The sequence below is a fragment of the Saccopteryx leptura genome, chromosome X (genome assembly GCF_036850995.1).
Source record: "Saccopteryx leptura isolate mSacLep1 chromosome X, mSacLep1_pri_phased_curated, whole genome shotgun sequence".
NCBI classification, from domain to species: Eukaryota; Metazoa; Chordata; class Mammalia; order Chiroptera; family Emballonuridae; genus Saccopteryx; species Saccopteryx leptura.
Window position 1 is genome coordinate 63,016,501 of NC_089516.1, and position 23,007 is coordinate 63,039,507.

The 23,007-nt window shown below is 36.3% G+C and overlaps 1 protein-coding gene across 3 annotated transcripts in view; it reads left to right on the top strand.

The window, feature by feature from the left end:
• Nucleotides 1–17,425, top strand: part of ABCB7 (ATP binding cassette subfamily B member 7) — a 53,901-nt gene extending 36,476 nt beyond the window's left edge. For all 3 annotated transcript variants that reach the window (XM_066356045.1, XM_066356046.1, XM_066356047.1), the window contains 4 exons: nt 1,263–1,434; nt 6,709–6,812; nt 9,497–9,604; nt 17,168–17,425. In XM_066356045.1, coding sequence (XP_066212142.1) covers nt 1,263–1,434; nt 6,709–6,812; nt 9,497–9,604; nt 17,168–17,383 — 600 coding nt within the window. In that variant the 3' untranslated portion in view covers nt 17,384–17,425. The remainder of the gene's footprint in view (nt 1–1,262; nt 1,435–6,708; nt 6,813–9,496; nt 9,605–17,167) is intronic.
• The last annotated feature ends 5,582 nt before the right edge of the window (nt 17,426–23,007 follow it).

A 23,007-nucleotide genomic window follows, 5' to 3' on the forward strand; every position in this document is an offset into this window, starting at 1 on the left:
GTTGGTAGGATTATAGATTATTTAATTAATTTTTATTTTGCCTTATTTTTTGTATTTTCAGAGTTTCCAGTTAGCATTTGTTTGTTACATTTTTTCTGAATCTAAAATATTTTAAAATAAGTATTTTCTGTTTATAGAACTTGAATCTCATTGGGCTTAAGTAACAACTCAATAAAGGAATATTCTATATTAGTAGTAGGAATATAAATGATTAAAATATTATTTTAAATAATATCTAAACCCTGGGGCTGATTATTATGTTAAGGAAGTCTTAATTCAGTATCCTGGTTCATATGAATTAATGGAGTCATTTTATTTTATTTTACTATTGTCTTCCATTCATTTGTGGATTTAAAGGGAAGTGGGAGATGGATTCTCTAATTACATTAGGTTTATTTTGCCTTGTCAGAATAAGTTGAAATAGCAAATGAATGTTTGTAGTGAACTTTTTCCAAAAAGATATCTATAGTACATAAACTTTTTATTTTCTGTATTTTAGGTTCAATTTAAAAGCTTCGAGAAGCATATGAAATAATTTGGGAAATATTAATTTAAACATAACGCTAACAAACCAAAAGCATATTTTATCCTTAAAGTCGCAACAACTAAAACTTAATAATATCCAGGATTGTTGAGTATGTGGCGAATTGGTACCCTCATACACCATTGGTTGGAATGTATACTTGTCAGAGCATTTTAAGTCAGTTGTGCCGTACTATCAATGGATAAATATATGATGCCTTTTAAGTCATCAGTCTTAGAGGAATCCTCCTTACAGAAATACATGGGTGCACAAAGTGGTTTATACAATGATACTTTATTTCAACATTTTTCATAGTAACAAAATTTGGAAATTACATTAATGTCCATCAGTAGAGGAATGAATAAATAATAATATATCCTCCATATTATACAACTGCTATGAAGAATGAAGTAGGTTTCTGTTACTGGTATATACAATCTCCAGGATATGTTAAGTAAAAAAAGCAATTTGCAAAATAATACATGTAGTATGGCCGCCCCATTTGTGTTGGAAAAAAGTGTATGTTTAGGCATCTAAATATACTGAAAAAAGTCAGGAGTCAGGAATGATACACAACAAATTGTTCATGGTGATTAGTTCTGAAAAGGGAAATAGGAGTGCAAGGACGAGGAAGGTGATGAGGTTATCGTGTTTTGCTCATTATGCCTCTGTGTCTTTACTGTTGTTTGAATAATTTTTATGGTGCATATATATATGTTTATATATATGCATGCTCCAGGATGCTGTCCTCTTCCATAATACCATTTACTACAACCTGTTATATGGAAACATCAACGCTTCACCTGAGGATGTCTATGCAGTGGCAAAATTAGCTGGACTCCATGATGCGATTCTTCGAATGCCACGTGGATATGACACCCAAGTAGGGGAACGAGGACTCAAGCTTTCAGGTACTCCAAGATTTAGATCTGTGTCCCCCCCCCCCCAATGGATACTCCCCTCAAACTTGAATTTGTCAGAACCGATTTCTAGAAAATGTAGTGACAGAATTCAAAGAATTCAAACCTATTACTCATCTAAGTGCCATAGACAAGGGCCTATTCTCTTATCACTGTAAATAATATACTAGAAGTAACTGTTCTCAAGTCATGCAAGCACTTTTTTTCACTTGTAGCTGAAAACTCATTAAGTGCTTCATAGAATACCTTATATGCTCAAATCAGTATTAACTTATTGTCCATATTCTTAGTATTAAAGGAAACCCAAGATCATTATTCACTTGGAAAAATTGAGTAGAGGCAAGTTATTTGACAGTAAGTAGTGTCTCATCATAATTTCCTGGATTATATGATGTTTTCAATACTTTAGACCTCATTGTACTAGATACAATTAACTTCTATACTTTCTTTTTTAGCAACTTATTTTTCAATTACAGTTGACATGCAATATAATGTTAGTTTTAGATGTACAACATAGTGATTGAACTTTTACATACCTTACAAAGTGATCACCCAATACTTTCCTTGTAGCAATCATCATTTTTATGTCCTTGTTGATTCAGTAGCCAAGTAAATTTGGGGTATTGTACATTTCTATTTAAGTGTTTAATTATGAGATTGATAAGGTTTAATAATGAACTATCCTAAAATGACTGAATTTTTTGGAGGGTCCATAAATATGTTTCTTTGCCCCAGATTATTTGAATTCCAGAGTACAATGATATCTAATGCCTGAAAGTATTAATGTAGCTCATATAAACATACTACATTCTTTACATTTAATGATTCTAATTTAGTTTGAGGAAGAAATGTAAAAAAAAGGATGAGGGAATAAAGAATAGTATTCACGAATTTTAGTGAATCTCCAATCCTCTTTGTTATAAACTGGCTGTATTTATTCACAACATTGATTAGGTACATGCTAGGTGCAATCTACTATGCTAAAATGATTAGGGTATTAAAAAGCTGGAGCATAAGCCAGCCTTCTCTCAAGGAACTTGCAATCTATTAAAAAATTTTGATTTAGGTTTAGAGAATGTTAAGCAAAAATTATTTTCAAGTTAAGTTAGTTTGCAATAGTTATTTGGTTATTACCCAGTAGTGTAAGGTGTAGGTATCATTCCAGTCCACTTTTATACTTTACCATTGCTTTTAATAGGAGTAGTTTCCAGTTAACTAGCTCACCCTCAGATTTTTTGTCCATTTCATTAATTCTGGAAATTTCCAATTTGTCACATAATATAAACTAGCTCCCTCAACTTAAGACTTTGACTAAGGTGGCTATAGCACGTTCCATTTTCCAGTCACTTTTTTCTTCTCAGTATGTCTTTGAGGGTAGGAATGTCTAAAGAAATTTTATTCTTACCTAATTCCCATCGTCTTACAACCAGAAATAACACAATGAGCAACATCCTATTTTGCATCAATACTCATAATTTTAGTAGAGATAAACAAATGCTGTTTTTCAAGCTCCAAAATTCTTTTTTTTTTTTTTTTTTTTTGTATTTTTCTGAAGCTGGAAACGGGGAGAGACAGTCAGACAGACTCCCGCATGCGCCCAACCGGGATCCACCCGGCACGCCCACCAGGGGCGACGTTCTGCCCACCAGGGGGCGATGCTCTGCCCCTCCGGGGCATCGCTCTGCGGCGACCAGAGCCACTCTAGCGCCTGGGGCAGAAGCCAAGGAGCCATCCCCAGCACCCGGACCATCCTTGCTCCAATGGAGCCTTGGCTGCAGGAGGGGAAGAGAGAGACAGAGAGGAAGGAGGGGGTGCGGGTGGAGAAGCAAATGGGCGCTTCTCCTATGTGCCTTGGCTGGGAATCGAACCCGAGTCCCCCGCACACCAGGTCAACACTCTACCGCTGAGCCAACCGGCCAGGGCCCAAAATTCTTGAATAAAATTAAAACTGGGTTGGATACAGGGTAGTGTTGCATTCAAGGCAACACTAGAATCTATGTAAACACAATAAATTAAAATCAATAAAAAAAACTTGGGGTAGTAAACACAATGCAGTATACAGTTGATGTATTATAGAACTGTACACTTAAAATCTATATAATTTTATTAATGCCACCCCAATAAATTTAATTAAAAATCTCAAATTAAAAAATTGATTGCCCTGGCCAGATGAGAGAGAGTGTCATCCCATTACAGGGTTGTGGGTTTGATCCCAAGTCAGGACACATGCAGAATCAACCAATGAGAACATTAATAAGGTGACCAACAAATTGATATTTTTCTCTCTTTTCTCCCTCATTCCCTCCTCATCCCTCTTTTTCTGAAATTTAAAACACACAAACACACACACAAACTAGTCCATCCTGTGAGTGTCTACTTTCAGGAGCTTTCTGCTTCTCAGTTACTAGGTGAATAAGCAGGTAGTTCTGTCATGGTGCCTGCTTTGAATGGAGAATTTTGATCTTATGATTTGGGGAAAACTAGATAGTATGAATATAAACTTAGTCATTAATATTAGACATAAGGATCTCCTTTTGGAGGTTGAAGATAATGCAGAAAAATAAAAATGAAATATTTGGTGTACCAGATAATCAAAAGGTGGAACTTATTTCATGAATCGTGAATATACTTAATGGGATTTAGAATGATGTTGTCTTTCCAGAAGTTTTCTCTTCTCTTTATCCAGATCCATCAGCAGAATCACTACCAATGGCAGTTATAGTAAGAATTGAAAGTCAAAATTACTCCTTGATCTGTGGCTGCAGAGTTGTATCAGCAGGCAGGGAAGAAACACTAATCTCATTGTGCATCTTCATCAGTGCTCTTGGGTGACCAGGTGCATTGTCAGTGAGCAGTATTTTTGATAGGAATCTTTTTTTCTGAGTAATAGCTATCAACAGTGGGCTTAAATTTTCAGTAAATCATGCTGTAGATAGCTGTGCTGTCATCCTGGTTTTATTTCATTTGTAGAATGCAGAGTAGATTTAGCATAATTCTTAAGGGCCCTAGAATATTTAGAATGTAAGTAAACATTGGCCTCACCTTAAAGTCACCTATCATTAGCCCTAACAAGAAGAGTGAGCCTGCCCTTTGAAGCTTTGAAGCCAAGCTTTGACTTCTTTACATTTGAAATCCTAGATGACATCTTTTTCTAATATAAGGAAAACTATTTTGTCTACATTGAAAATCTCTTGTTTAGTGCACCTACCTTCATTATTTATCTTGGCTAGACCTTTTGGATAACTTGCTGCAGCTTCTACACCAGCACCTGCTGCCTCACCTTATACTTTTGTTATGGAGATGGCTTCTTTCCTTCAACCTCATGAACCAACCTCTGCCAGCTTCACATATTTCTTCTGCAGCTTCCTCACCTTTCTCAGACTTGATAGACTTGAGGAGAGTTAGGGCCTTGCTCTAGATTAGGCTTTGGTTTAAGGGAGTGTTGTGACTGTTTGATCTGTTCAGACCACTTAAGACTTTCTCCATATCAGCAAAAAGGCTGTGTCTTATCATTGGTATGCTTCAAGAACGTGTGCTTTGTTTTCACAACTTGGCTGTTTGGCACAAGAGGCCTCGCTATTAGTCTTTCTCAGCATTCAACATGCCTTCCTCACTGAGCTTAATCAATGCTAAATTTCATTTAAAGTGAGAGATGAGTTCATTCACTTGAACACTTAAAGGCCACTGTAGGGTTATTAATTGGCCTAATTTCAATGTTGTTGTTTTCTCGGGGAATAGGGAGACCCAAGGAGAGAGAGAGAGAGAGAGAGAGACAGAACCAGCCAGTTGGTAGAGTTAAAACACATATAACATGTTTTGATTAAGTTCACTGATATGGGCATGGTTTGTGGTGCCCCAACACAATTACAATACTAATACCAAAGATCACCACAGCAAATATAATAATAATAAAAATAATAATGAAAAAGTTGGAAAAATTGTGAGAATTACCAAAATGTGACACAGAGAGATACAAAGTGAACAAATGATCTTGGAAAAATGGTGCCAGTAGACTTGCTTGATATGCATGCTTGTCACAAACTTTCAATTTGTAAAAGAAAAAAAATGTTAGTATTTGTAAAGTGCAATAAAGCAAAGTGTAATACAACAACTATATCTGTACTTTCAACCATAGTTTTATGTAATATTGATGATGACTGTAGACCTACAGGAACCCCTATGAAGAAAGAAATATTGCTTTATTTTCACTAGAGCTTATTTAGGAATAAATGTATTGCTTGTACTTTGTGATAGGAAGAGCATTGGACTGTGAGTCAATTAGGTCTAGTCTAGTTTCCACTAGAGCTTCCTCTGTGACCTTGAGCAAGTTACCTAACCGTTCTGGACCTCGGTTTTCTTTCTTCTTTTTCTGGTAAAGTAAGTCCTTTAATTTTTTCCTTAAATTTATTGAGTGACATTAGTTAATAAAATTATATAGGTTTCAGTTGTACAATTCTATGATACATCATCTGTATCTTGAATTATGTTTACCACCCAAAGCCCTTTCTGTTTTAAAATGCTGATATGCTAGAGACCCTATAACAAAGAACTAAAGTGAAATAAAAAGTACCTAGTATATACCCTTAACTTTGAAGAGTGCTGTGAAAATAATATCTTTATGACAAAAAAATCCTTTAGAGCAGCGATTTTCAACCTTTTTACACTTGGGGATCAGTGCAAACAAGAGAATTATTTCACGGACCACTAAGGCAGAAATCACCCTGAAGCATAGGCGAATTCTACTGAGACCATTGGGTCTATAATCTTTATACAACATCAGGGTGATTAATTCTTTTGCAGACCAGCATGAAATTTCTGGAGGACCAGCGGTTGAAAAACACTGCTTTAGAATACTGGCTGAATGGTTCTTTTTAATGTTAAGAGATATATTTAGATATTTATAATTTTATGTCTTTCAGGTTTCAGATACTGAATTTGTTTTTGGCTTTGTTAATTCTGTAATAGTGAAAATTTTCTGTTTGGGATTGCTATTCATTGGGAAGTAATATAAAGTAGCATACAATGAGCATATTTCTGGTGAGAGTAATAATTGTAGAATCAAACTTATTACCTTCCCTCTTCATGGTTTCACCTGCCATGAAGTCAGAATCAGACTTACATTTATGTTTCAGGGAATGTAGTTTGTCAAAGAATATCATATATAAATTTAGACTCTTAAAACTAAGTACAGTGAACAGTGATCAGGAGTAGAGGTAAATGTTGAAGATATTACCTTTTATGCTGTGCTTCTTTATTTTTTACCAGGAGGAGAAAAGCAAAGAGTAGCAATTGCAAGAGCCATTTTGAAGGACCCTCCAGTCATTCTCTATGATGAAGCCACTTCATCATTAGATTCAATTACTGAAGAGGTAAATGATGGTGAAATGCAAAGCCTTTCAATTATCAGTGCTTATTTTTTCTCCTTGGAAATTTCAGGAAAATAGCTACACTCTTGTATTTTGAGTGAACTTCAATAAGAGGTGTTATAGAGCAAAATACCTAGCCCGTTTTCCCCAGATAGCAACTGTTGATAGTAAGAATGGCAGGTTGCGTGGAATGATCACTTTATTAAGTCCATTTGCAAACGTCTTTTTTTGGAACTTTGTGCCACCTTACGTTCTTGCTGTATTACTTTTTCATTTTGCAAAGCTGTAGGAATTCTTTAATCTGCTGACAAAGGAAGAAGGTTTCAGTCCTTCTATTGCCACTTAACACTCATTAAAACAAGTCATGTAAATGACTATGATACAGTATACACCAGAAAGCCTTTTACTTATGAAACAACTCACTAAGGTGCAAATTTATATTCATTTCACAAGTATTATGAAATACTAAGATGTTGTGACAGTGATGTCATGGTATTACCCATCAACTATGTTCGACTTCATAAGAACATCTTTGGATTAAACACAAAAGTCTTAACAGCAATGATAATTTCATGAATAAATCGCTAAGTCTGCAGTTGAAGATAGCTAGATGTTGTCAATTGCTTCCATTTCCCTATATTTTACTTGAATGCATAGTTAAAACCTAATATTGAGGGATAGGCCTAATTTCAGTACAGCATATATGACATAATATTTACATATAGAGTTAAGTTTCAGAGCACATTATTTGTTTTGCCATGTATTTAAAACAATTTAATTTCTAAGTGAAATGTTTAGGATAAGGATTTGTTATATTTAAAGGGAATCTTAAGCAGAATCAGACCACATGCCTAGGCAGACTAGGAATCTGTTTATAAGGACTTTATACTTAGAAATGTGTCATTCAGCCTGACCTGTGGTGGTGCAGTGGATAAAGCATCGATCTGGAACGCTGAGGTCACTGATTCGAAACCCTGAGCTTGCCTGGCCAAGGCACATATGGGAGTTGAGGCTCCCTGATTCTCCCCCTTCTCTCTGTCTCTCTTCTCTCTAAAATGAATAAATAAAAATCTTTTAAAAAAATGTGTCATTCACATTTACCATAAGTTAAGACTCTTAAGAGTCATTATTTGAGCCATGTAGTTTTATTGTCTCACAGAGCATAAGCCATTAAAAAGTAGTAGAGAACACCCATCCCAAGGGAGTGAGTTACCAGCAGATTTGGTAAATTTTGTTTTCATTCAATACTGATAATTTTACTTCAAAATATAAATATTTTATATTTACGAAGAAGTTACATCAGTAGGTTGTTAAAGCTAAAAAGAGCATTTGTGAGAGCATAAAGCTATATTGCTTATATTTGAATAATCTTTTTTACTTTCAAACTACCTCTGCTTTGCCTGAGAATTCAGAGATGATACATTTTCCAAAATTACATAAGCAGTCATAACTATATATCCAATCTTGGTTTCAAAATCAAATGGTATTTGAAATACACTCTGGTCACCTAAACAAAATGGCAGTACAAGGAACAAAAGAAGGATTACATTTTCTGAGTCACTGCAGTAAGCAATAAACAGTGTTTGATAATGATATTACTTTAAGAATTGCTTCCACACCTTTCATTGTAAAAATATAAAGGTAGAAGAAAAATAAGAAACCAGGTGTAAATAACTCTGAACTTGTAGTCATAAACTCTGAAACTGAATTCAAACTCCATTTTTTGTGGTATAAACTTAAGGGAAGATTGGTAAATTTTAATGGTCCTTTTTAATAGGTATAGAGAACACCCAGTATAGGATGTCAGAGTTTAATTTCTTGACAGGGAGCGGAGTCTCCACAGACATCATAATTTTTCTTAGAATTGGCCCTGTACTTTCTTTTCAGTGTGCAATAGTAAAATATAAGGTCTTATTTTTCTGGGTAACCATGTACTTTTGATAATTTTATTTCTTTAATAAATGCAATGTTTAGAAATATCTGTAGGAAGCCAATTGGTGTATCCCATCTCCCACATGGATATTTCCATCTAGCTAGCTGTACTTAGACCCAGGTTTCCAAATATAGCTGTGTACACACCACACACACACACACACACAAACTCTCATACTTTACTGGCAGTTAACAAAAATGTTTTTTCCAGGATGCTTCTGAAAAAGAAGTTCCCTCAAGTTATACATACACAGTTGTCTTTGTCGTGTTTCTGTTTTCTGAGTTTGAACTAAATAAAAGCAAATGTCCCTGGACCCTTTGAGTCTTCTATTTTTCTTGATTTTTAAGAAATTTCTGCACCCTACCACCTGAGTCTGTCCTTGTTTCACTTTTGCTCTCATTGGCCAGATGAACATCATCACTATGTTCCTAATGTCACTGGATTTATCATTGCATTTTTTGCTTTTAAGTATAGAAAATATCCATTCACTTTATCCCAGATTTTGCAATTTAAAGAAATGTTGCCTATCTTAAAAGTAATTTTTTCTGTGATAATTTGCCTTCTCTTTTTGAATGATTTTCTCCTCTTATTATTAGATTAGGTCAAATATTTGGTAGTGGTATAAAGTTTATATAATATAACATTAATTGGCATTTTATATGTCCTTTAAGGAATGTATGATTATTTTAATTTACATTTACCTAATAGAGGAATCTTTTTTCCCCTCATACTCTTCTTGTTGCCAAACTTGCAGACTATTCTTGGTGCCATGAGGGATGCAGTCAAACACAGAACTTCTATTTTCATTGCACACAGATTGTCAACAGTGGTTGATGCAGATGAAATCATTGTTTTGGACCAGGTAAGAGATTAACATTAGAGTTTAGAATTTGAAGAACATTGGGAATTGCAACAAACACAAGTAAATGAAATTTTTTTGTAAAGATATATACAGAATTTGTGTTCTTTGGATGAGATTCACTTTTTCTGCATTCATTTTTGCTTTTTACAGAATCTTTGCTCAGTGTGTTTATTGTATTTTATATTTCATTTTTCTAATATCTGCACATAGCCTATGTCTACAATTAAATTATCATAAAATAAAGTTTAACATGGCCATTTTTTTCTTGAGGGAAAAGTAAGAAAATGAAAAGATGCTTTCTGTTTTCTGAGGTAATTATAAGGTCTACCGGAAAGTTCTGTCCATTTTTGGAATAAAACAAAATACAAATTTTTCTTACAGTCAATAAACTTTATTAAATAATATAATTGCCATTATTATTAATGATTTCTTGCCAGTGTGAGGGCAATTTGTATATCCCATTTTTGAAAAATGTTTTATCTTAATGCGAAAAATTGAACCAGTGCTTGTTTGATATCTTCTTCATTTTTGAATTTTTGCCCTTCAAAAAATTTTGTAAGGACAAAAACGTGATAGTCGGAGGGTGCTAAGTCCGGGGAATATGGTGGCTGCGACAGACATGCTTGTGTAGCATTTCTTCCTGGTTGAAATTCGTAAAAATTACAGTGGCGTAAATGAACTTTATCAGTAGCCATGGGTACACTATCGCTTCACACATAAGAATAACGTGAATCAACTTTGTTTTAGTTAATTTGCTACGTCAGTATGTATACATTAAGTGATAAAAATAGAGAGGCACACATGCGCCAAATAAACATGTGCTTACATGTCGAAACGTGATAGAAACGGACAGAACTTTCCAATAGACCATATATTATAAAAGTGTAGTATCTAAATGTAAACAAATCAGAGTACCACTATTGTGGTTGGTTGATTTTAAAATTGAAGTAGGTTTTTTTTTCTCTTCTTTCTGTGAGGACTTTCCCCTATCCCCTAGTATTTGATATGTTTAATATTGTTCAGTTTTCATCTCTAATATAGCCTTTTATGATTATTTTACCCTTCTAATAAATCTTCAATTCTTTGTCATTTTGAAAGCCTGAGTACTAGGACATTCTCATATACTTTCTGTATGAAGTTATTGAGAGAGAATTTTTCACGCCACTAAATTTTCTTTATAGGCTGTTCAGTTCATGCTGTATGTATATTCCCTTTATAAGTTACCTGTGTACTTGAGATACTAGGTCTTTTTATTATTGCTTACATTCATTAGGAAATAAAGTGGGGTTTTTTTTCAGTATAATTGTGCAGAAATATCTTACATGGGCAATTTTGTGAATATGCTTTATTATCTCATTCAAGAATCTGAAGTAAAATCTGTTTTGTGCTTTTTTACTAAATTTTCCAATTGTATGCAGTTATGCAAATAGAGCCTTTTCTTATAAAATGTTAGAAGTACCTGCCTCATGCAGGTATCTATACAGTTATATCACAACACTGACACTTGGAGCTTGGATTATAACTAAAACTAATTTATTAATGATTATAGCACCTCTGTCTAAAATCTCTCTGGGTTCATTCTTTGATGGATCTGTAATTGCTTGATTACGAAGATCAGACATTTTTATAATCTAGTGAAACTTATGTGACTTTTATTTGTTCTGTGAACAGCCTCTTACAGTATTAATGTTGGGTCTGCATAAGAAATAGCATTCCCAAGGCCCTTCCTCACCACAGCCTGGTGATTATCCTTTCCCAGCTGTGGCAAGAGGCTAGATTTTTGCTTGTCGGGAAATTGAGTCAGAGAGGCTCTGGAGACATGAAAGTTATCAAGCAAATTAATAAAGAGGGGCAAGATTAACTGGAATCAAAACATACCAAAAAACAAGACCACACACCTCTTCTGCCACTGGCTCCAAGAACCTTGCCAACCAGTTGTTTATTTCTACTATTATCACTTCTTCCCTCATCATCAGATATTGGAGGATTCATCTCTGGAAAAAAGAAAAGTAGCTTCAGAAAAAAAGATATTTGAATTTGGGGAGTCCAAAACAGTGACCACATACCTATGTGATCATCCTACAGTGAAATCCAACTATTAGAAGGCCCACTCCCATGCAAACAGGTTCCATTTAGCTTTTTTTTTTTTTAATAATTTTTTTTCAGATTTTTATTTATTCATTTTTAGAGGGACAGAGAGAGAAAGGAGGGAGGAGCAGGAAGCATCAACTCCCATATGTGCCTTGACCAGGCAAGTCCTGGGTTTCGAACCGGCGACCTCAGCATTCCAGGTCGACGCTTTATCCGCTGCGCCACCACAGGCCAGGCCCATTTAGCTTTTTAATGAACAATTCTTAAGTGTCAGTGGATAATAAAGGAAGACCTCCAAAACAAGCAGTAAAGAAAATAACTCAGTAGAAAATGGAGATAATGTAGTGAGCATAAGAAAACTTAAAAATATAATTACTATTAGAGGTCATGGAAATTGTATTTATAACGTTTCTAAAATAAGTAAAAATCCTATTAAGGAAAAAAAAAGACTTCTATGTCATGATTTTTCAGGATATGTTAATTGAAAGACAAAAAGATACAAAAGAGTAGATAGTAGGCTACTTTTTGTTGAAACAGAATGTATAATCTGATGTTATGTTCTGGGATGATATGTCCTGTGAATGTCTATTATGTTCAATTAGTCTAGTGTGTCATTTAAAGCCAATATTTCTTTATTGATTTTCTGTTTTGATGCTCTATTTAAAGCCGTCAATCTTGTATTGAGATCTCCAAGTATGATTGTGTTTTTGTCTGTTTCTATTTATAGATCAGTTAGAAGTCTTATGTATTTTGGTGCTCCCTGGTTTGGTACATATATACTGCAAACAATAATTAGAGGATATTTCAAAATGAATATGAAGCGATAAAAAAAACATGATTTTTTTTTATTAAACAAGAACATCAGAAAAGCAAATGACAAGTCAAAGAAAGTTGTTTGATTATGCAAACAACAGATGAGATGCAAAACCAACTTTTATTTCTTTGGTGAAAATGCACTAAACAGAAAGCTAAAAGTACTGGAGTATTTGCACGTTTCCTGATCCCCTAGTTTTGTGAGCTGTGTATATTAAATGTTATGTCTTCTTGATACAATATCCCCTTTATCATTATGAAATGTCCATCTTTGTCTCTTGTTACCTTTGTTATCTTGAAGTTAGCATTGTCAAATATGAGTATGGCTACACCTGCTCTTCTTTGGGCATTATTTGCTTGAAGAATCTTTTTCCAACCTTTTACTTTTGACTCTACTTTTGTCCTTGTAGCTTAGATGTATCTCTTGAAAGCAGCATATGGTTGGGTTTTGCTTTCTGATCCAATCTGCTACTCTCTGCCTTTTATTTTTTTTTGCAAGAGAGTGGAGGAGAGAGAGACAGTTACAGACAGACAGGAAGGGAGAGAGATGAGAAGTATCAGTTCTTCATTGCGACACCTTAGTTGTTCATTGATTGCTTTCTCATACGTGTCTTGAATGGGGGTTCCGGCTGAGCCAGTGACCCCTTGCTCAAGCCAGTGACCATGGGATCATGTCTCTGATCCCATGCCTAAACCAGTAACACCAGCACCGCAGTCAAGCTGGTGAGCCTGCACTCTGCCAAATGAGCCCACACTGAAGCTGGCGTCCTCAGGGTTTCGAACCTGGATCCTCAGCCTTCAAGGCTGACACTCTATCCACTGTGCCACTGCCTGGTCAGGATACTCTGTGCCTATTTATTGGTGAGTTCAGTCCATTACATTTAAGGTAATTATTGATGCTTGAGGATTTCCGAGAGCCATTTTATGTTGTTGTTGTTTTTTTCTGGTAGCTGTGTCTCATTTGGTTGTTCTCTTTTGTGTTTCTGTCAGTTTTTTTTTGTTTGCTGGTATTCCATACCTCTTTCCCCTGTTTCTTCTTCTTCTTTAAGCTATTGTTTCAGTAGTGGTTTCTTTGTGGGTGGTAACTATTAGGTTATTAAGAGAAAAATTTTATATGTATTAGAGTCCTTTGTGTTATGAATACTTCTGCACTCTATTCTCCTTTGCTACTGCGGATCTTTATCCTCCCCCCTTTTATGTTATTGTTGTTATCCTTGTTTTTATTGTGACCTTGTTGGAGCTTTTACTTGTAGTTTTGATTTATTTTGTTCTTTGTATCTGGTCAAATAACCCTCTTGAGTATTTCCTGCAGTTAGGGGGATTTCTGGTGATAAACTCCTTCAGCTTCTATATGTCTGTAAAAGTTTTTATTTCTCTTTCATAGTTGAAGGATACCTTTGAGGGATATAGTATTTTTGGCTGGTAATTCCTCTGTTTCAGTATTTTGAATATTCAGGTTCTACTTTCTTCTGGCTTGTAGAGTTTCTGCTGAGAAGTCTGATAATAACCTAATGAGCTTTCCTTTATATGTTATGTTCTTCTTTCCCCTAGCTGCCTTGAGGATTCTTTCTCTGCCATTGATTTTTGACAATTTTATTATGATGTGCCTTGGAGTAGGTCTGGTGGGGTTGAGGTAACTTGGTGTTCTATTTTCTTTTTGGATTCAAGGCTCTCTTTCCATAGGCCTGGGAATTTTTCATCAATTATTTGTTTGAATAGGCTCTCCATTCCGTTCTCCCTGTCTTCTTCTGAGATGCCCATCATTCTTATATTGCTCTTTCTGATGGAATCAGACAATTCTTGTAGCTCTCTCTTTTTCATAATATGTGAGTCTCTCTCCTCTTCTCACTGTAGCATCTCTAGTTGCCTGTCTTCAGTGTCACTGATTCTCTCTTTTATCTGGCTTGTTCTGTTAGCTAAACTTGCTAGCTCATTTTTCAGTTCATGTATTGAATTATTCATTGTTTGGTTTTATTTTAAGTTTCAATCTCCTTGGTGAGGTACTCATTTTGTTCATTAATGTTTTTTGAGCTCATTATTTTGCCTATCAGTGTTTTCTCGCATCTCATTAAGTATTTTCAAAACTTCAGTTTTGAATTCTCTATCATTTAACTCCAAGGTTTGCATGTGATTGGAGATTTTTCATTTTCTTTCTGAACTACTTGTCCTCTTATGTTGCTATGGTATTAAATTTCTTCTTTAGTGGCATTTGAGGGTTGTATTATTAAGAACTATAACAAAATAGCAACTAAAAAGTAAAAAATAAAAATTGAAAAATACAGAAAATTTTAAAATAATGACAAGTAAAACTTAAAAACTACAAAAGACAGAGTGAAAACCAAAAACAAAATCAAGAAGAAAACACTGACAATAAGAATAAATATATAAAAATTAAGGAAAACGAAATTCAATAAAGAGAAAAAGAAAAAAGAATAAATGAAAAAGAAGGAAAAAAAATCAGTTTTGAGAGGTTATTCTTTCTGTAGGTGTTGCTGTATTATAAGTTGTAGCTCTGTGAAATTCCTGGGCTGACCTCTGCTGAGGTGGTGTTGTTGCAGTGATGTAGGTGTTGCCATAGTTACCTTAGTGGGTCAGACGTGTTGTGAGTGCTTTATGGCTTTATGGCTTTAGCAATGGCGATTTCAAGCCTTCTGGCACTCCTCCCATGTCTCACAAGACCAGGGGACCAGATGCAGAGCACCTCTGTTCCTCAGGGGTAGAGTGGCTCTGGAGTGAGTGTGTGTGTGTGTGTGTGTGTGTGTGTGACTGTCACGTACAGGCGGTCCCAACTTACAGTGGATCAACTTAAGATTTTTCACTTCATGATGGTGCAAAAGTTATATTCACCCAGTTGAAACTGTACTTGAAGTTTGAATTTTGATCTTATCTTGGGGTAACAATAGGTATGCCATCATGAGGGTAAGCAACCAATGCTCTACAGCAGTGGTCCTCAAACTTTTTTGGGTCACGGACCAGTTTAATGTCAAGATATTTTCATGGACCAACCTTTATGGTGGGACGGATAAATGGATCACGTGACCGAGACAAGCATCAAGAGCGAGTCTTAGACGGATGTAACAGAAGGAATCTGGTCATTTTTAAAAATAAAACATCATTCAGACTTAAATATAAATAAAACGGAAATAATGTAAGTTATTTATTCTTTCTCTGTGGACCGGTACCAAATGGCCCACGGACCAGTACTGGTCCGCGGCCCGGGGTTTGGGGACCACTGCTCTACAGTGTACTATGTTGTCTATGTCTTTTGGATATTATGTTCTGAGCTTATTTAAGGTAGGTGGGCTAAGTTATGGTGTTTGGTAGGTTAAGAATATTAAATGCATTTGAAATACGATATTTTCAACCTGCAATGGGGTTATCACAGGGGTCTCAAACTCAACTCAGCATGTGGGCCGCAGAGCAAGATCACAGCCATTCGGCGGGCCGCACTAGGTCTACAAAAGGCAACTGTTACGCAACACTTTTCTCACTGCAGTTGAAAACAAAAAAAAAAAATCAGTACAACAAGCACAATCGTACATGCAGTTTACTCAGTGTCACAAAACGACCAGAAACTGTAGTTCGCATCACAACTGCTGTTAACTAAGCTAATATCTAGCTAGGATGCTAGAGAAATGAAAAATACAAGTAGGCCCCTAGGCTTACTTAATTTTATCCAAAATATTTTGAACTTCGTGGATTAGTCTGCGGGCCGCACAAAATTGTTCGGCGGGCCGCGAGTTTGAGACCCCTGGGTTATCAGAACATAATGCCATTGTAAGTTGAAAAGCGTGTGTGTGTGTGTGTGTGTGTGTGTGTGTGTGTGTGTGTGTGTGTGTGTGTGCGCGCGTGCGTGCGTGCGTGCGTGCGTGCGTGCGTGCGTGTGTGTGTGTGTGTGTGTGTAAAAATACCAGAAGAAATAGCTATGAATTTGGGGTAGAAAGGAGATATATTCATGTGCATAGGAGGTAAAATACTGCTCTTTTTATTATAAGCTTTGTAATATTACTTAACTTTTTAAGCTATGTACATTTGTGCTTTAATAAAAATAATTTAAAATACATTTTGTACATTTTATTATAGGAAAAATTATTTTTTATTTTTTCCATTGATGTTTCTGTAAAACCAGTTCTATTTATTAGAATAGTTTTTTTTTGTTTTGGGTTTTGTTTTTTTTAGCAAGAGAGACAGGGACAGAGAGGGACAAATAAGGACAGATAGGAAGGGAGAGAGATGAGAAGCATCAGTTCGTTGTTGCGGCACCTTAGTTGTTCATTGATTGCTTTATCATATGTTCCTTGACTGGGGGGGGGGGGGCTCCAGCAGACTGAGTGACCCCTTGCTCAAGCCAGTGACCATTGGGCTCAAGCTGTCGACCTCAGGGTCATGTTTGTGATCCCACACTCAAGCCAGCAACCTCTCACTCAAGCTGGATGAGCCCGTGATCAAGCCAGCAACCTCGGGGTTTCGATCTGGGTCCTCTGGGTCCTAATCCGACGCTCTATCCATTGCACCACCGCCTGGTCAGGCGAAGAGGTATTTTAATGAAGGCAAAACTTTAAAAACCCTTCAAAATCCTTAGTTCAAAAGTATGTATTTTCAGTTATGTTGCTAATTACCTGACCTTTCTCTTTATTTCTCTTGTTTTTGCTTTTTTAGGGTAAAGTAGCTGAACGTGGCACCCACCATGGTTTGCTTGCTCGCCCTGGCAGTATCTATTCCGAAATGTGGCATACACAGAGCAGCCATGTGCAGAACCATGATAACCCCAAGTGGCATGCAAAAAAAGAAAATTTGTCCAAAGAGGAAGAAAGGAAGAAACTGCAAGATGAAATTGTGAACAGTGCAAAAGGCTGTGGAAACTGTTCCTGCTAAGTCATGAGATATTTTCTTTTTTGTTTGTTTGAGTATACATTTGCACTGAAGCAAAATTGTTTTATTAAAATATATACATATATATTTCCATTATCTATACTCCTTGTTTTAGGTAAGATTTATTTGAAAGGGGATTTGAGTCATATATTTCACAATCTATTTAATGTGGTGTCTATATTTATCTCCAAATTGTTACTGCCTTCATTTTGCTCAAGTCATAATTTTTGTGACTATTTGACTTGACCCCATTTCCATTTTTGAGGCCTGATAGCCATTTGATTATATCCATAACCAAATGAATGATAATTGGTTTCCAAAGCCTCCTTTATGCTGATTATTTAGATGGAAAAATATTTTTTTCTTAAAATTAGAAAAAAGAGGACAGTAAGGCTCATTGTCTCTCTTCCTCACCACCGCTTTTGATAGACACCAATGATAGATATCTACACTTTTATTTTTTAACTATTGCAACTATATCCTTTTTGAGGAAAAACCTTAATTTTCATGTTAGTTATGTAGAATGTTCTTTGTCATTAACCAGCCTATAACTTTTAACTTGTGGTGATGTGGTGAGAATTTTTTTTTTTTATCAAATTGAAGTATCATTTTTGTTTTGGACCAAAATTTATATATTTCTCTTACAAAAGAGATTTGTAAAGACTTACAAATCCTGATATAATTTTAGATTTGCCATACTGGGAGTGATATAAAAAGCTTAGAAGTTAATTGCCTTTTCTTTTTCCATCTTAAATAGCTGCTTTTGTTATCCGAAGCTAAACAAAGAAACAAACTAAATGAGATGTGTGTGTAGTGTATATAACATCCACTTAAAAATTTCTAATGACTGTCAGATAAATAGGAGAGGATCAGATGAACAGGACTCGAATCTGTATTAACACTTCAGAATTACTTTCTTACAAGGTCTCCTCTTTTTCTTTCAGTATTTAATGAATCATTTTAAGCTTGATATAATAAAGAGGAGCCCAACTGAAACATTCAAGTTTTACCTGCTAGAAATAATTAATAAAATGTTGATATATGTTCACAGAGAAAGCTCCTCTCTTTTATAATTTGAATTTGCTTTAATTTATTTGGTAGTAATCATTAATTTTGAAAAGCTGTATCTCATGACCAACCACATGGCTATATATAATGAGGTTTTATTTCTCAGAAAAGATTTTAAAGTACTTATATCATCGATTTATGGTTTTAATGTGTTTTAAATGATAATTTGGTATAGGTGAGACTAATGTTTTGGGGTTTTTTTTCTGTTATATTGTCATTCATGGGTGGATAAACTTATCTGACTCGAGTGTCCAGTTTTGTTACATAAAGGCAATTTGATAAGTAGCTTGAAACCAGTATATCACCATTAGTCTTTGATACCAGAGTAAGTGATGCAGGATCTTGCTTCTGAAGTCATAGTTAACACTGAGATGAGTAATCAACTGCGAAATGGTGGGGGGGGGGGGGGGTGGTGGTGGCCATTTCTTACACTGAAGCCGTAGATGTTATTGCTCTTCTGAAGGAAAAAAAAAAATTCCTTTGAGTAAATCAGCTGTATTGCTAAAAACATAGTCTAGACAGAAATTTTACTTCTGTTAATTTCTTCTATATATCTCCAAAGATGCTGATGGAAAAGATTTAGCTTTCTTATATAATCAAGCAGGTAAGATTAAAGTAATCTCTAGAAATAGCATAGTGATATTCAAAGAAAGTATTTCTGCAATATGCAAAACATTTAGTTAAAGAAAGATAGGAATATTTTTAGGGTGGGGATAATTTTCCAGTAAGAGATTTAAAGCTTTTTTTCTCCCATGTGTCTGGAGGTAGTTTTCTAGACCTTTGGGTCATTTTAGTCTTTAACCAGTATTTTCAGCTAATATAAACTATAAACTTATTTGAAACACAGTTTTTATAGGAGTGATAACTAAGTCTTAAATATTCTTCCCTTCATCTTATTAAGGTGATTCCATAATGAAATGAGGCAAATTAAAATGAAAGAAAAATTTGCATGTAACTTTGGGTCATGAACACACAATAAACAGTGTATAGTTGGTATATTATAGAATTGTACATTTGAAACCTGTATAATTTTATTAACCAGTGTTACCTCTAATAAATTAAATAAGTAAATAAATAAATACATAAATAAATAGAAAAAAGAAAGAAAAGCTTTCTAGGATAATTCATCAGAAGAAATGACATGGATAAAGTATAAATTTCTAAATTGCCACTGCAACAGTTTTTAATGTGTTGGTATGATGAATAAATTACAGTTTTGGAATATGGATTCATAAAATGGAGCAGGATGATAGTTTTCTTTGTGTCTGTGTATGTGTGTGTGTGTGAGAGAGAGAGAGAAAGAAAGACAGAGAGACAAATAGGGACAGACAGGAAGGGAGAGAGATGAGAAGCATCAATTCTTCTTGCGTCACGTTAGCTGTTCATTGGCTGCTTTCTCATATCTGCCTTGACTAGGGGGCTACAGCAGAGTGAGTGACCCTTTTCTGAAGCCAGTGATGTTGGGCTTCAAGCCAGCGACCTTTGGGCTCAAGCCAGTGACCATAGGGTCATGTCTATGATCCCACACTCAAGTCAGCGACCCCACGCTTAAGTAGGTGAGCCTGCACTCAGATGATAGGGTTTTATCTCATATCCCATTCCTTTAAAGATTGAAATTTTACTTTCTTCCTAAGGGAATTCCAGTTTACAAAAAGTAATTTGGAATCATAAATGCTGGGCCAGATGTCTTCCTGAAGGTTTTTAACATAGAAATATCTTGGTGAGCAGATGAGCAGCACATTTGAAAATGGAGGATCATTTCTTAGAATCAGAAGGAAACCTTAGCATGTGGATAAACTCAGAATATGCATTTACTTCCTCTGCAGGGATGTGTACCTTTTATATATCTTAAGGTAAACAGTTTTCCTTTTCCCTTAGATACTGACAAAGCTCAGTTTGTAAAGATGGCTAATTCAAAAATACATTTTGCTTTAAAGGCAAGGTGTTTAATTATATGATACCTTGTTTATGAATCATTTTACCCATACTGCCATCTTGCTTCTATATTTTCTAATTATTGGATGTGTTTATTAAGTAATAACTTTCGCTAGTGTATGTTCATAATTGTCTTACCTTGTAGCTTTCTCATAGGACATCCTTTGTGGATTGGTAGTTTTTAAACCCAACGTCAGTAGTAGCCAGCCCAACGTCGCTGGCTTCAGAAAAGGGTCACTCACTCTGCTGTAGCCCCCTAGTCAAGGAAGATATGAGAAAGTAGCCAATGAACAGCTTTCTTAAATTTCAGAAAGGTCCCTTTACTCCTGACTTTAAATATACACATTTTGAATATACATGGTATATTAAATGACAATATTAAGTCCAAGACACTGGTTGAAACTGATTAGTTAAAACTTAGAGAGGTCCTTCATACAGATGGCCAATAGGCAGATGAAAAAATGCTCAACATTACTAATCATTAGAGAAATGCAAATTAAAACCACAATGAGATATCATCTCACACCAGTCAGAATGGCGCTCATCAACAAAACAACACAGAATAAGTGCTGGTGAGGATGTGGAGAAAAGGGATCCCTCCTGCACTGCTGGTGGGAATGCAGACTGGTGCAGCCACTGTGGAAAACAGTATGGAGATTCCTCAAAAAATTAAAAATCTAACTGCCTTTTGACCCAGCTATCCCACTTTTAGGAATATACCCCAAGAACACCATAGCACTGTTTGAAAAAAAGAAATGCACCCCCATGTTTATGGCAGCATTGTTCATAATAGCAAAGATCTGAAACAGCCCAAGTGTCCATCAGTGGACGAGTGAATTAAAAAGCTTTGGTACAAGCCCTGGCCTGTTGGCTCAGTGGTAGAGCGTCGGCCTGGCGTGCAGGAGTCCCGGGTTTGATTCTTGGCCAGGGCACAGGAGAAGCGCCCATCTGCTTCTCCACCCCTTCCCCTCTCCTTTCTCTCTGTCTCTCTTCCCCTCCCACAGCCAAGGCTCCATTGGAGCAAAGTTTGCCTGGGTGCTGAGGATGGCTCTGTGGCCTCTGCCTCAGGTGCTAGAATGGCTCTGGTTGCGGCAGAGCGACGCCCCAAGATGGGCAGAGCATCGCCCCCTGGTGGGCATGCCGGGTAGATCCCGGTCGGGCGCATGCTGGAGTCTGTCTGACTGTCTCCCCGTTTCCAGCTTGGAAAAATACAAAAACAAACAAACAAACAAAAAAAACCATTGGTACATCTATACTATGGAATACTACTCAGCCATAAGAAATGATGACATCGGATCATTTTCAACAACATGGATGGACCTTGATAACATTATACTGAGCGAAATAAGTAAATCAGAAAAAACTAAGAACTATATGATTCCATACATAGGTGGGACATAAAAATGAGATTCAGAGGCCCTGGCTGGTTGGCTCAGCGGTAGAGCGTCGGCCTGGTGTGTGGGGAAACCGGGTTCAATTCCCGGCCAGGGCACATAGGAGAAGCGCCCATTTGCTTCTCCACCCCCCCCCTCCTTCCTCTCTGTCTCTCTCTTCCCCTCCCGCAGCCAAGGCTCCATTGGAGCAAAGATGGCCCGGGCGCTGGGGATGGCTCCTTGGCCTCTGCCCCAGGCGCTAGAGTGGCTCTGGTCAAGGCAGAGCATCACCCCTGGTGTGCGTGCCAGGTGGATCCTGGTCGGGCGCATGCGGGAGTCTGTCTGACTAACTGTCTCTCCCCGTTTCCAGCTTCAGAAAGATACAAAAAAAAAAAATTTTTTTAAAAATGAGATTCAGAGACATGGACAAGAGTGTGGAGGTTATGAGGGGGGAGGAGAGGAAAGGGGTTGGGGGAGGTGAGGGGCACAAGGAAAACCAGTTAGAAGGTGAAGGAAGACAATTGGACTTTGGGTGATGGGAGTGCCGCATAATCAAATGTCAACCTGGAGATGTTTTCTCTGAACATATGTACCCTGATTTATCAGTCACCCCATTAAAATTAATTTTAAAAAAAAACTTAGGTCCTTTACAACAATTGACTGACTGTTACAGCAATATGTGCAGGTAATCAGTACTAAATAAACAGTATGTCTTTGTGACTAGCAAGGGTGTCCCAATGAAGCAGCTTTTTTCTGCAGTGTTATAGGGAGAACTTACATTTTGTCATTTACACACTTAGGATAAGTACAGATAATTAATAGACACTATGGAAGTATGATCTTCAAATATTTATTTATTTATTTATTTTTACAGAGACAGAGAGAGTCAGAGAGAGAAATAGATAGGGACAGACAGGAATGGAGAGAGATGAGAAGCATCAATTATTAGTTTTTCTTGCGACACCTTAGTGTTCATTGATTGCTTTCATACATGTGCCTTGACCGGGGCCTTCGAGCCAGCGACCTTGGGTCCAAGCTGGTGAGCTTTGCTCAAACCAGATGAGCCCGCACTCAAGCTGGCGACCTCAGGATCTCGAACCTGGGTCCTCCGCATCCCAGTCCATCGCTCCATCCACTGAGCCACCGCCTGGTCAGGCTGGAAGTATGATCTTATAGGCTTATGCAGAAGATGAAAAGTTGGAAATGAGAAAGTAATTGCTTGGATAGCTTACAATATGGGTTAAATAGTAG